This window comes from Scleropages formosus, chromosome 10 (genome assembly GCF_900964775.1).
Source record: "Scleropages formosus chromosome 10, fSclFor1.1, whole genome shotgun sequence".
Classification (NCBI taxonomy): Eukaryota; Metazoa; Chordata; class Actinopteri; order Osteoglossiformes; family Osteoglossidae; genus Scleropages; species Scleropages formosus.
The window spans coordinates 20,211,144-20,224,026 of record NC_041815.1 but is presented as its reverse complement, the minus strand read 5'-3'; the positions used below and the strand labels follow the sequence as shown (position 1 = coordinate 20,224,026).

The 12,883-nt window shown below is 44.8% G+C and overlaps 1 protein-coding gene across 1 annotated transcript; it reads left to right on the top strand.

The window, feature by feature from the left end:
* Positions 1 to 5,675: 5,675 nt before the first annotated feature.
* On the top strand, positions 5,676 to 7,991 carry c5ar1 (complement C5a receptor 1). The gene is made up of 2 exons (XM_029255720.1): positions 5,676 to 5,759; positions 6,720 to 7,991. The coding sequence occupies exon 2, from the start codon at positions 6,743 to 6,745 to the stop codon at positions 7,820 to 7,822; it is 1,080 nt and encodes a 359-aa protein (XP_029111553.1). The 5' UTR covers positions 5,676 to 5,759; positions 6,720 to 6,742; the 3' UTR covers positions 7,823 to 7,991.
* The last annotated feature ends 4,892 nt before the right edge of the window (positions 7,992 to 12,883 follow it).

Sequence of the window (12,883 nt, the reverse complement as noted above, 5' to 3'; positions counted from 1 at the left end):
AATAAAAGAAAGTTTTAAAAAATGAACCTAGCTTTGAAACTCAAATTGGTGTTTGCACCCACAGACTTGAAGATATTCAGAGGCAAAAAAGTCACTTGCACACTTCACACGTCCCGTCACTTAGATGATTCGTGAAATGTCACTGTTTATTAACAAGATGCAAGCATGATTTTCACTAACTGAAATGGCAGCAAAAGGGTCGTTAAATGATTGACCGGACATTAAAGGATTAACATCTATTTTTGTTAACTGCATTCTTGAGTCTCAGTGAATATCAATGCAACTTTACTTCAGAAACATGGTCAGCCCAGCACTGGAGCATTACGAAACTTCCTCATTTGCGTGCTGCTTAGACACTGAAACTATTCGACAAATATTTCCCAACAATGTGACACGAGAGTCCAATATAAAGGAATGAAAAAATCTTGAAAACACCACTTGATAAGGATTTCAAACTATAGCAGTTACAGAGATAAATCCTGCTAGGCTGAATATCGGTTACTGCCGTGTCATTTCCAAACAATCACAGCACAGCTAACTAAATCTGAGGGAAATAATAAAAGGAATTTGAACTGAGACAATTTGAGGTCACATAAACTGTCAGTATTTAATGTGGCAAACACATCAAATAATGAAAAAAACTGCACTGAAAACTGATTGCAGGTGACAGCTCAAAGACAAGAGTAGAACATTTAACATGGGAGCTACTTAAAAACTCAAAGCAGTGAAAATCGCTAGCAGATATACCTTCCCGCTCTGCCACCTAGACAAGAAAAACTGCTCTTTTGAACCGTAGGTCACGTGTAATTTCAGGTTGGTATCCATTGCTTATGTTACGGCTTTGGTCCAAAGGCCCAGTAATATCGCTCTTGTTCTCATCCACATGTGCACTGGAATTGTGATGGCTTTGTAAATAGTGTGTAAAAAACCTCAGCCGTGTATTTCGTGTAAAATATATGTAAATAGTTCATTGTAAATGAGTATAAAGAAGCAAATGCCAGAAAGAAGTGAGCGCCGTTTTCTTTTGTACCATTTCCTCCTATTTGTCTTTAGTTAGGAGTCAGGTTAGGTTGGTGTAACTTTGTTTTATTTGATAGGGTAGATAATGTCACTAAGGGTAGGGTTCACTTTTGTTTGTTGTGTTGGTCTGTCTCAACCCTGGAGAGATGGCTTGTGGGTTGCAAAGGGTCAATAAAGCAGAGCCTTTTGCGGTTCGAAAGAATCGGTGCGCTTCCTGGTGGTAGTCAGTCTCAATAACCATGGCTGCAACAACTTACAATTACTTTATAAAGCTGGGTAATTTGTTCAGGGTAAATAACTTGATGAAGGATACTACAACAGGAGCAGGAACTCAGAGTTATGTCCTTTGATTGCGAAGCAGTAACTCCAACTACTGTCATCTGGTGTCCAAAGCAGGTATAACATTTATTTGCCATTTAGCTGCCAGAAAATAAACATACATTCTCTCAACAAACCCCTATTCAACGATGATTGTTGACTGATTTATCCCGTAAACACTGGAAATCAGGAGTTTTTCAGGGAGCTGAAAATACATTAAAAATTGGAGAAGCACATGAAATAAAGGCAGCCCTGTTTTTATTATATCTATTATTTTCCTATGCCTTTTCAGTGTGTTTTGCCTCCTACTAATGGCAGCAAGAGGAAACACAGGTCATGCAAACTCCCCAAATAACAGACATTCCAGAAAATGGAATGGCAAAGGAAAACATTAAAAATATATATATATATACCCGATGGGGGGTGCGGTGGTGCAGCGGGCTTAGCCCAGGCCTGCTCTCCAGTGGGTCTGGGGTTCAAGTCCTGCTTGGGGTGCCTTGCGATGGACTGGCATCCCATCCAGGGTGTGTCCCCTCCTCCTCCAGCCTTGCACCCTGTGTTGCCGGATTAGGGTTAGGCTCCGGTTCACCGCGACCCTGCTCGGGACAAGCAGTTTCAGACAATGTCTGTGTTTTTGAAAATTTGTAACTTGAATGTTGATAACACAAGGTGTACAAATAATGACATAAATATAACTTGTTACTAGCCAATCATAATGTAGAGAATGCAGGAATAGAATCTATGCCTGTATAGATGGTGACACTGTGTTTCAAGGGTTCCAGTTGGGTACCACTGTCTTCTAATGTCCTCTAATCGCTGGTCTTAGTAAAGGAAAATGACTATTAGGTGCAGCAAGTTTTAGTAGTTAAGAGACAACTTGGTAGTAGGTTTCAGATTTAGAAACAAAGTTGTTGGAGAGGAATTGATAGTGTTTGCAATGTGTAATTTCAGTCTGATAGGTGCTGGATATCGTGCTTCAGTTTCTGGCACTTGTGTTTGTTTTGTGGGTAAATTCTAAAAAGCCCTGTCTAGTTTTGTTATTTTGACTTATTTTGATTTGCAAGAGCTGCACTGTGACCATTTCAGGACCACACTGGGGAATCAAATCAATTGTTTCCAGGCCACGTAACTGCAGTATGTCACTGATTGCATCTCCCTGCCTTAAGTCCAGTTCAGTTCCCTCAAATTTTCTTGTGCAAAGAAATTTCTTGCAAAAGGGATCTCATGCTCAAATGTTTACCATTAACTATGAGCTGTGTTCAGATGGTGGAGTTAATAGAACAGTGATTGCTTGATTGAACGACTGATTAAGTTATTGACACCTACGTAGTGTGAAAGAGAGGGGGTGCGGTGGCGCAGTGGGTTTGACCGGGTCCTGCTCTCCGCTGGGTCTGGGGTTCAAGTCCCGCTTGGGGTGCCTTGCAATGGACTGGTGTCCCGTCCTGGGTGTTTCCCCTCCCCCTCCAGCCTTGTGCCCTGTGTTGCCAGGTTAGGCTCCGGCTCCCCGCAACCCCGCATGGGACAAGTAGTTTCAGATGATGTGAGTTGTGAAAGAAATTTTTCCTCTTTCCCATTCAGCCGTAGGAGACACTGAAAAAAATACACTCAGACACACAGACTTTTCGCGACAACATCAGCCGATGGGAGAGCTCCAGAAATCAGGTGTCTCCTCAATCAGTCCTGCCTGCCTGCTTTTATCTTCCAAGCTCATACATAATTCATATCAGGGCGTAAAAACAGGCGTCTTAGTAAATTTCCACTTCTTGGTTCTCTTAACTTTCTTCTTTATCAGTTTCTGCTCTTTCTGTGGAAGCAGAAGCAGCTAACACCCCACCTCTTGCTGACTTTATTTCATATCATATCTGACACATACGGGCACCAACTCGGCCCGAAGGTGTTTGGTCACTTCTGGGTGTCACAACAAGCTTGCTTGTTAGTACTTGTCCTACTAAGTTATTGCAACGCATTCTAAGTGTACGTTTTAATTTTTAAACGTATAATAAAAACATACATTTAGGTGATGTTTAGATCAAATTTAACACCACAGTGTATATCACACACACACACATTGTCTGAAACCGCTGGTCCCCGGCGGGGTCGCGGCGAACCGCAGCCTAACTAGGCAACACAGGGCATAAGGCTGAAGGGGGAGGGGACACACCCAGGACGGGACGCCAGTCCGTCACAAGGCGCCCCAAGTGGGACTTGAACCCCAGACCCACCGGAGACTAGGACCCGGTCAAATCCGCTGCACCCCCGCGCCCCCACCACAGTGTATATGACTTTCACTAGGTGGGGTGAATATACTTTTGCCAAGTTGCTGCACTATGGTATGACAACTGCTTACGCTGTGCATGTGTTTGTGCTCGCCTGGACATTGCTTCCACTTTTACCATCACTGGATGAGAAGGCAAGCAGTAAATGATACTGGTTGTCTGGCAATAATAAATGACACTTGAGCAGAAAGGGACCTGAAACACCCTACAGTTGAAGAGTGTTGCCCTGTTTCGATTTTTTTTCCTACATAGTGTGAGAAGGAATTGTCAAGAAAAAGCTAATGATTACGATGCTCCACGGTGTATATTTACATATATTCACATACCGCAGAGATTGCCAAAGCCTTTTTCTCCTGTGGATCATCCTGGACCGGAGCTGATGTCCCAGCTTTACCGCATATCCTGCTCTCAAGTGACCCTCACCTCTTCCCTGGGACATCACAGCCACCATGAGCAGCCCCCTCTGTCATAAATGACTGGAGAAAGACATAAAGGTTATGACGATGGAACACTAAAATGTCTAATATAAGAGTCTTCTGAGTGTTAGGCTTCAGCCAAAGACATTTAATGATTGTCGCACAAATTTTTACACAGACTTGTGTGTTTGCCTGTAACTGTCAACAAGCCATTCACAAAACACATAAAAATTAATCTCCTGACAGGGTGTTTTTTTTCCCCAATACACTCCTGTGTCTCTACATTGTAAACATTTCCACAGCGTCTTGTTTGATCACTTTGAGTCCATTTCAGAGACCAGGAAAAGGCAAGAGTCATATATGAACCCTTTGTATCCAGCTACATGCTGACCAGTGCTCAATTCTAGGTTCTGCTTTTATTCTTGGCAGAATAATCGCTTTGGAAGTGAAATCACTGGGGAAAAAAAAAAAAGGAGGAAATGATTTTGTAAAACATTCTGACATTTCTGCCCTACATTTTGAAATGAAGTTTCTTGCAGAAATAGCAGGCGTTTTGTTTCTGCCAAACAATATTGTAATGACGCGCGTTACTGGGGAGCGTCATGTTTGAGTGGGAAGTGGGGTTTACTGTAAATAGTTGAGAACTGCGGGTCAAACGTGAATTAGCTGCTCAACTGCTGTTGGGACTCACAGGTCAGCATCCGTTGGCCAGTATGAAGAAAAGCCTGAGAGGCGCTAAGCAGACTGGCTTGACGTGCAGGTCCTTGAGGAGAGGAGGTCCTTGGACCGAGAGCATTATTTCCTTGAGTTCGCGCTGAAACCTCTTGCTGTGTGCCGGCGTTCCAACGAACGTTCGTAATGAACGCCGTCCGTGCGTCCTTCTTCACCCCATCCGAAGCCAGAGCGCAATACAATATTTTTAAGATTCAAACCATGAAGTTTTTTCACGGAGGTGTGTTGTCTTTCGGGGGGCACGGTGGCTCAGTGGGTTGGGCCGAGTCCTGCTCTCTGGTGGGTCTGGGGTTCAAGTCCCGCTTGGGGTGCCTTGCGATAGACTAGCATCCCGTCCGGGGCGTGTCACCTCCATCTCCAGCCTTACACCCTGTGTGGCTGGGTTAGGCTCCGGCTCCCCCGACCCCATATGGGACAAGCGATTCAGACGGTGTGTGTGTGTTGTCTTTCACATTCTGTTCTATGTCATTTCATCAAATTGGAATAAAGAGCAACATTCCCAAAACACAGCCAGCTGTCCTGTCATTCAAAAAGGCACATAAATCGTTTCTTTAAATATCCAGCTGCACAAACAGGTCAAGCCTAAAAAAGTCATCTGTAAACAATTCTGTGCACAAAAGCACATGCTAAAAAACTATAAGAATAAAAATAACACTTGAGCTGAGTGACAACCAACTGATGTAAGGGTTTCACAGTTCAGCAGGGTAATAAATCCTCGGTTATACGGCCAGTTATTAAACCCAGTGTTGACTTCCTAATGTATAAAAACAACGCATTTTCGTTCTCTGCCGCATCTGATGTCTGCAAGTCAGCATTTTAAAGTGATTACAAATATGCACGCGTGCAGAAGGGATGGGAGAGCCATGTATAAATAGAGGAAATTTCACTTCCTGTTAGAAAGAAAACTCAAAACACACTGAAACAGATTCACACGCATCAATTGCAAAAGGTAACAGATGGTCCACGTCTTCTGCTTTCAGCCAGCCCTTCACCAAAGGTATGTTTAAATTCACTTGCGTCACGATGGTCAACAATTTGACATTTGCTGGGAAGCACTGTAAGCACAGGCTTTTAAAAAAAACTGAGTTTTATAAAAATGAAAATTGATTCCTGAAAATTGGTAACATATGTTTTCTTTTTTCTGTTTTCAAGAGAATATTCTGAAAACATTCTGATTTCTTTTTTCTTTTTTACTTTTAAAGGGAATATTAACCAGATTCCTGGGTATGACATAAAGTGAATCATAGTGAATTTGATATTGTAATAAAATCATAATTTGAGAACAACTGAAGAACATCATCTCTCAGTTGCTCACTATCACTACTACCTATACAAAGGTTTTGAAGAGTTCTGACCAGATATAAATTTGCAATTATCAATGAGAAAAATACAGATTGGTAGAAATTCATTTGAATTACAGTAACATCTGAAAAACGGCAGCATGGTGGTGCCACAAGTAGCGCTGCCATCTCACAGCGCTTGAGAACTTGGGTTTGATTCTTGCTTGGTATGCGTGGCGTTTGCATGTTCTCCATCTGTCCGCATGTGTTTTCACTGGGTGCTCTGGTTTCCTCCCACAGTCCAAAGACATGCAGTTCAGCTGGACTGATGACACTAAATTGCCTTTAGTGTGAGATTCTGTGTGTGTATGTGTGGCTACCTTGCAGTAGACCGGTGCCTTATCCAGAATGCACCCCCCAGTGTTTCGCCCAATGCTTCTGGGATAGGCTCTATTCCACCATGACCCTGCTCAGGACAATGTGCTGATTGGTGACTCTAAATTATCCTTAGTGTGTGCTTTTGTGAATTACCTTGTGTAAATGGCCCAGGATATCTTTTTCCGAGTGCTGGTATTTCTAGGATAGGCTGAGCACCACTGCACTGGACAAGCAGTTATTAAAAATGAACTGATACATGGATGTCTGAATGCTCCTTTTCTTCTCTCTACATTTGACAGCTGAATTTTTCTGCTCCACATTGATGATGGACAGCACAAATATTACATTCCCAACCGAAGAGCCATGGAATGACTCTTATTATGACCCGCTGAATGACACCGAAATCATTGTGGATGTTCCATCTCCACTGGGACCAAATCAGCAGGCCACCTTGGCATGTTACAGTCTCATCCTCCTGCTCGGCGTCCCCGGAAACGCCATAGTGCTGTGGGTGACCGGGTTCCGCATGCCGCCCACCGTCAACACGCAATGGTTCCTGCAACTGGCGCTGGCCGACCTGCTGTGTTGCCTGTCGCTGCCCCTGCTGATGGTGCCCCTGGCCCAAGACCAGCACTGGCCCTTCGGCCCACTGGCCTGCAAGCTGCTGCTGAGCTCCCTCTACGTCACCATGTACTGCAGCGTGCTGCTGCTGGTGCTCATCAGCCTGGACCGCTGGCTGCTGGTCAGTCGGCCCGTGTGGTGCCAGAACTGGCGGCGGCCGCGATCGGTGCGGGTCCTGTGTATTGGGGTGTGGCTCCTAGCGCTGCTCTGCAGCACACCCCACTTTGTATACATAAAAGAGCACAAGTACGGTGAGGATAAGGCTGTCTGCAGCGCGTTCTACACAGCGCAGGCGGCCCGGATCGTCACGGTGCTGCGCTTCCTACTGAGTTTCCTGCTGCCGTTCTTTGTCATCGTGTTGTGCCACTGGGTGGTGTACAGAAGGGCGGCGCGGGGGCCGAACAAATCCAAAGGTAGTTCCGCCCGGTCGAACCGCACACGGAAGGTCATCATCGCTGTGGTGCTCGGCTTCGCCTTGTGCTGGCTGCCCTTCCACCTGGTGGACCTCCTGATGCTGGGGGTGGAACAACACTCTCCTGAGATGCCCCACTGGCAGCTCGCAGGGGTTCTGACCCACTGCCTCGCTTACTTCAACAGCTGCCTGAACCCACTGTTGTACGTCTGCTTGGGCCGTGGCTTCAAGGACAGCGTGAGGCGCTCCTTGCGCGGTGTCCTCAGCTTCCTGTCCGAGGAACCCAGCCGCCAGCAGACCCAGAGACAATCCCTCAGCTACATTCAGACCAAGAGCACCTCTGACAGTACTCAGGAGAAAGCCCTGTGAGTGGGAAGGTTGCAAGGGAGCAGGGCACAGCCTTCCACTGTATTACTTCAATAGCCTGGGCATAGCTGTTATACTAATTTAACAACTGTCTTTGTATTTAAAGTGTGTGTATTCTCTGCTTCTAAACAATGCTGACTAATTACAATTAAGAGTATTTTAAAAAATAACTGGAAAAATATGAAGCACAATACTGACTTGGGTTGGTTTTTTTTTTTTTTTTTTTGTCTGAAAAGTACTTTTTTAGCCTTATTTCCTGATGTGAATTTACAATAAAGTTGCAGATGAAAGTCACTGAATCTTGTTTCGTTTGCATTGCATTTTGTAGTCATATATGCGGTATGAAAGCTCGGAAGGCCTGTGGGAGTTTCTAGCTTGGGAACACGAGAGTTCCGACGATAATATTTGCAAACGAAGTGGTCTGCTAGCTACACGTGAAATTACCTCGAGAGTAACCCTGCAACCAGGTAATTGTGATTTGGAGAAGGGAGATGTGTACTTCAGAGATGTACCAACATAAAATGTCTAGATTTTCTTTTTCCTTTTTTTTTTTTTAAAAAAAACTTTGACAGGAAAGAGTGCTTTGTGCTGACGAGTGGCAAAAATCCATCCCCGTGATTGTGGTGTGCATTTTACCATAGTAAGACCATAGCAGGTGGATAGGTTACGAGACCTGAGTGATGGGGCCTCAGGACTGAGCTGTCAACCCCACTGAAGCATCTCTAGGATCCAGAAGTGGAATTCTAGAGATGGGATCGAAAGCCCAGTGAAAGGTTCCTGACACGTCCGTTTTTGTTGACCATTGCTGCAGCGATCCAGAACTTTCTCGTTTTTTCAGATGCTAGCAGAGTGGTCAGAACTGCTGCCTTTAGACCCAAAAGTTGCATGTTTGAATCCCACCTTAGGCTGTAGTACCCCTGAACAAGGTACTTACCCTAAAATTGCTCCAGTAAAATTACCCACCTGTATTAATGGGTAAATAAGTGTAGGTGGATTAACATTGAAAGCTGCTTGGAGTGAAGAAATGTAATCATTACTTTATATATAGAGAAATTGTGAAAATGTACCATTTTTCTCTATCTGGAAAAATATGGAATAATTAGTCTGAACAAATTAGAACAGGACTGAGCAGCTGCAACTTTTATTTTCACATCTGCAGAAAAATGGTGCATCAAAAGTTTGAAGTTTGAATCGCTGCCTTTAGTGTACATTTTTTTTAATTTGTATAGATTTCTTTACTGGCACCTGGTGGTGTCATGATGCTACAATATTTCACTTCTGTTTTGCTGCATAACAGTGGTGTGCCAGGACGGAGTGTCGTTTCATATTGTACTCATAATTTTCCAGAAAGACTGAGAGCACCAGCTTGTCTGCTCCTCCTCGCTTGATCTCACATTAGATTTTTACATTATAAGCAGTATTTAATTATTTTTCTATCTCTATCACTTTTCAAACATGTCTACAATGGGGTTGTAGAGGTTACCCAACTTCCTCATCTGGGCAGTGGCAGGATGTTGAGACAGGTTGCTGCTGGAATTAAGAAATCACGTAATTGCTTATGACTGGCTGATTTGAAGCTCTTCTGCACTGCATGACTGCACTCCTGTGTACAGAAGTAAATAAAAGCAACACTTCTGTTTCCACTGTTGTGAAAGGCTTAAAAAGTCAATGAAACAAGGAAATGCAGCGTGTAGGTGTATGTTAAACATCCTGCCTTCCCCCTCCCAAGCTGAGCCACTTGTGGCACAGTAGGTTTAAAATATAAACCGTTTCAAACGCAGGAGAAACTGAAGTTTGCCTCACCATACTGTCTTCCTTTTCCTCTGCTCAGACATCCAGGCTTTTTGTGGATTTTGTGCTTTAACTCTGAGTACAAAGACTTGGTCCTCTTTAAATTGCTGATTTGTGCTTTCCTGTAATTGTCCATCTACATTTATTTGTTCAGCTGACGCTTTTCTCCAAAGCCATTTGCAATGTTGAGCTACCAACAATTTTTTACTCATTTAATCAGCTGTGTAATTTTACTGCAGCTCATTAGAATAAGTACCTTGCTCAAGGGCACTACAGCTGCAGGTAAGATTCAAACCAGAAACTTTTCGATGCAAGGGTAGCAGCCTTACCCTCTATACTACCAGCTGCCCCATCAGAGAATGCGCTAGACCTTCATTATTGCTAAGTTTGCCTTCACGTCGACCCTCAGATACACACCTCACACACTAATCTGCTGGGGAGCAGTAAATGAGCTATTGATATGACAATGCACTGTGGGCAGCTTCACTGACTGGCATGTCTATTGCACACATTACTCACTCACACACACACACACACACACACACACACACGGAAACCGTTTGTCCCAAGTGGGGTCGCAGCGAACCGGAGGCTAACCCGGCAACACGGGGCGCAAGGCTGGAGGGGGAAGGGACACACCCAGGACGGGACGGCAGTCCGTCGCAAGGCACCCCAAGCAGGACTCGAACCCCAGACCCACCAGATAGCAGGCACAGGCTGAACCCGCTGCGCCACCACGCCCCCCATGCACACATTATTAAAGGAACAAATTGGCAGAAAACTCTTATTGGATGGAAAGCTAAAGCATTATTACTAATATACAGCACTGCTTATTTCTAAAAATCTGTCATTAAAATATTACAAAAAACATTACACAGACATCATTGTTCACAGTAAACCCCCTACAATCAGGAGATAATGGCACTTAATTGATGGATGCAGTATAATTACTGATATTCAAGGGGGGGGGGGGGGGGGGGTGTATTTTTCCATCACACCACTCTTGTTCTGGTTATCTGGTTGTATTTAACTGAATCAACACCACGTATCTACTTATAAATGAGGCGCTCTGTGTGCACGTGATCTCGGGACAGCGAGTGCTGCCAGGACCTATTCACCACACATGGCAATTGTGGCACAGCGAACTCCAGGATTTACTAGAACAAGCTTGGCTCCAGGGGCTGCCTAGCGCCTCCTCTAAATGCCAAGCCGGGGCACTCTGGGGAAGGGGGGGGCCCACGCATAGGAAAAGCTTTGGAGAAAGTACGAGGGAGAATGAGAAAGGAGATGTACAGGGTGCTCAGTGGGAGGAAGGAACCGGTGCACCTTTACATGGTTGTTCTCATCCAGGCAAAACAGTACCAGCCCACTCATGGATGCGGGGTTCTCCACCCATAAGAAAAAAAGGCCTGTACAAATAATGTACTAAATATGGCTAGAAAGTGGAGGAATAACATATCTTAATATTGCGATGTAAGAGTGCTGATAAGCATTGTTTTCCAGATCGACGACTCTTAGCCTGGGGATCCTATGGACTAAAAATTATACCTTGTGCTGGATTTATCTCCTTGGGATCGTGACCATAGGTGTGATAAGGGGAGGTGGGGGTGTCACAGGTTCAGGGATGTTGTTAGTGTAGGAGGCCTGGCCCCGCAACTCCGGCTCTTCCTTCCCTTCCAAGACATCCTGCTCGCTGGCCTTTCTTTCTTTGCTGGCTTTACGGTCCTGCACAGAAGTAAGAGATGGAGGTCTAACGTGCGCAATCATCTGCTTGTGTCTGAGGATTTGGCTGTGCCGCGTCTGTCGTGTCTTTCAATAAATGTAGCGCCATGTATTTCTGTGTTGCTCTCCTCTGTATCTTCTACTCTCACTACTGTCCGTGCAGATTTCGGCCGCTTCCTGACCCATCGCTCTTCTGCCTGAAGACTGAGGCAGATTTAAACCTATGCCACAACAGCCCAGGCACTGTCAGGTGTCATTGCTACCCACTGCACCATTGTGCTGGCAAAAAGATTTGTCTCAAGAAACCTACTGAACACTTTCCTGAGTAAAAGGACCCTACCTCTTCCCCAGAGAATTCATCCTCATCACCTTCCCAATCAGACGAGGAAGAAGGCACGTGCTCCTCGTGGCCAAGAACAAAGATGGAAACCTTGGGGGTTGCAACAAAGAAAGGAAGAGAGTGAAAGAATGACATGATTTTTTAAGACATCTTACTAAGGTTTTTTTTTTTTTTTTTAAAAAAAAAAAAGGGAAAATAAATGAAAAGGTATCCTGTTTTGATCATATAGCACACATTAATTTTACACCACATTAAATAATGATTCCGAATAATAAAAACACATTTTCAAATGGATCACTCACTTCCAGTGGCTTCATCGCATCCTCCATTGGTACCTTTGTCTGGTCTTTAAGACGGCAAAGGGACTTCAGATAGGGAATGGACCGCAGAGGAAGAAGGGGCTCCCGCACAGTCTGATGGGGCCCAAGTTCTGAGTTCGCATGCTGAGACAGAGACAGAAACGAATGAATTCTGTCCAATCCCAACTTCATCTCTACAATCATGCGTGTTGCTCTCTCCAAGTATTCAATGGAGGGACGAACCACAAGGCTCCCGCAGTGCAGAGTGCATGGAAATCGTATTGTACCAGTGGTATTATAAAGTCTGTATTTTACTGTCATTTATGGTGAAGTTAAAAGCTGCTGAAAGACAGGATCAAACAAAACTAACCAGAGTACGACTTCAGTCTCCATCCGAACAGAGAAGGAGAAAAGATGTGGATTTAAAGAGGTAAGGAGAGAGGCCTGGGTACCTGGGATGGGGGGTCTAGAATCTGCTTGGCTGACGGAGCCGAGCCCTGCAGCCCCAATTCCTTCTTCTTCTCCAGGGCATCTGCCTCGCTGGCCTCACTGATCTCACTTGCCTCACCATCCTACAAAGGAGTAAGACATGAGTGTTTCTTGAGAGCAGTCGTCTCCTTGTGTCTATGAACCTGGCTGTGCTGCATGTCAGCGGTGCCTTTTAATAACTGTAGCTCCATGTGTTTCTGCGTCGCTCTCCTCTGTATCATGATAGCTGGCAGCTGCACAGACTATTTCCTCACCAGCTACTCTTCTGCCACAACTGTATCTCTGCTGTGAGATGGGAATGTGAGTGCTCTGGTCATCATACTATGTGAAGGTGAAAAAAGTGCTTGGGTCACTGTGCTAAGATCAGGTTTTACCTTGCTCTGTAAACCTCCTGCCAGGGATTCCACATCCAGGTAAAGGTTT

What these genes read in the sequence shown, in the direction of transcription:
- c5ar1 (XM_029255720.1), top strand. Translation starts at nt 6,743, where the DNA reads ATGATGGACAGCACAAATATTACATTCCCAACCGAAGAGCCATGGAAT.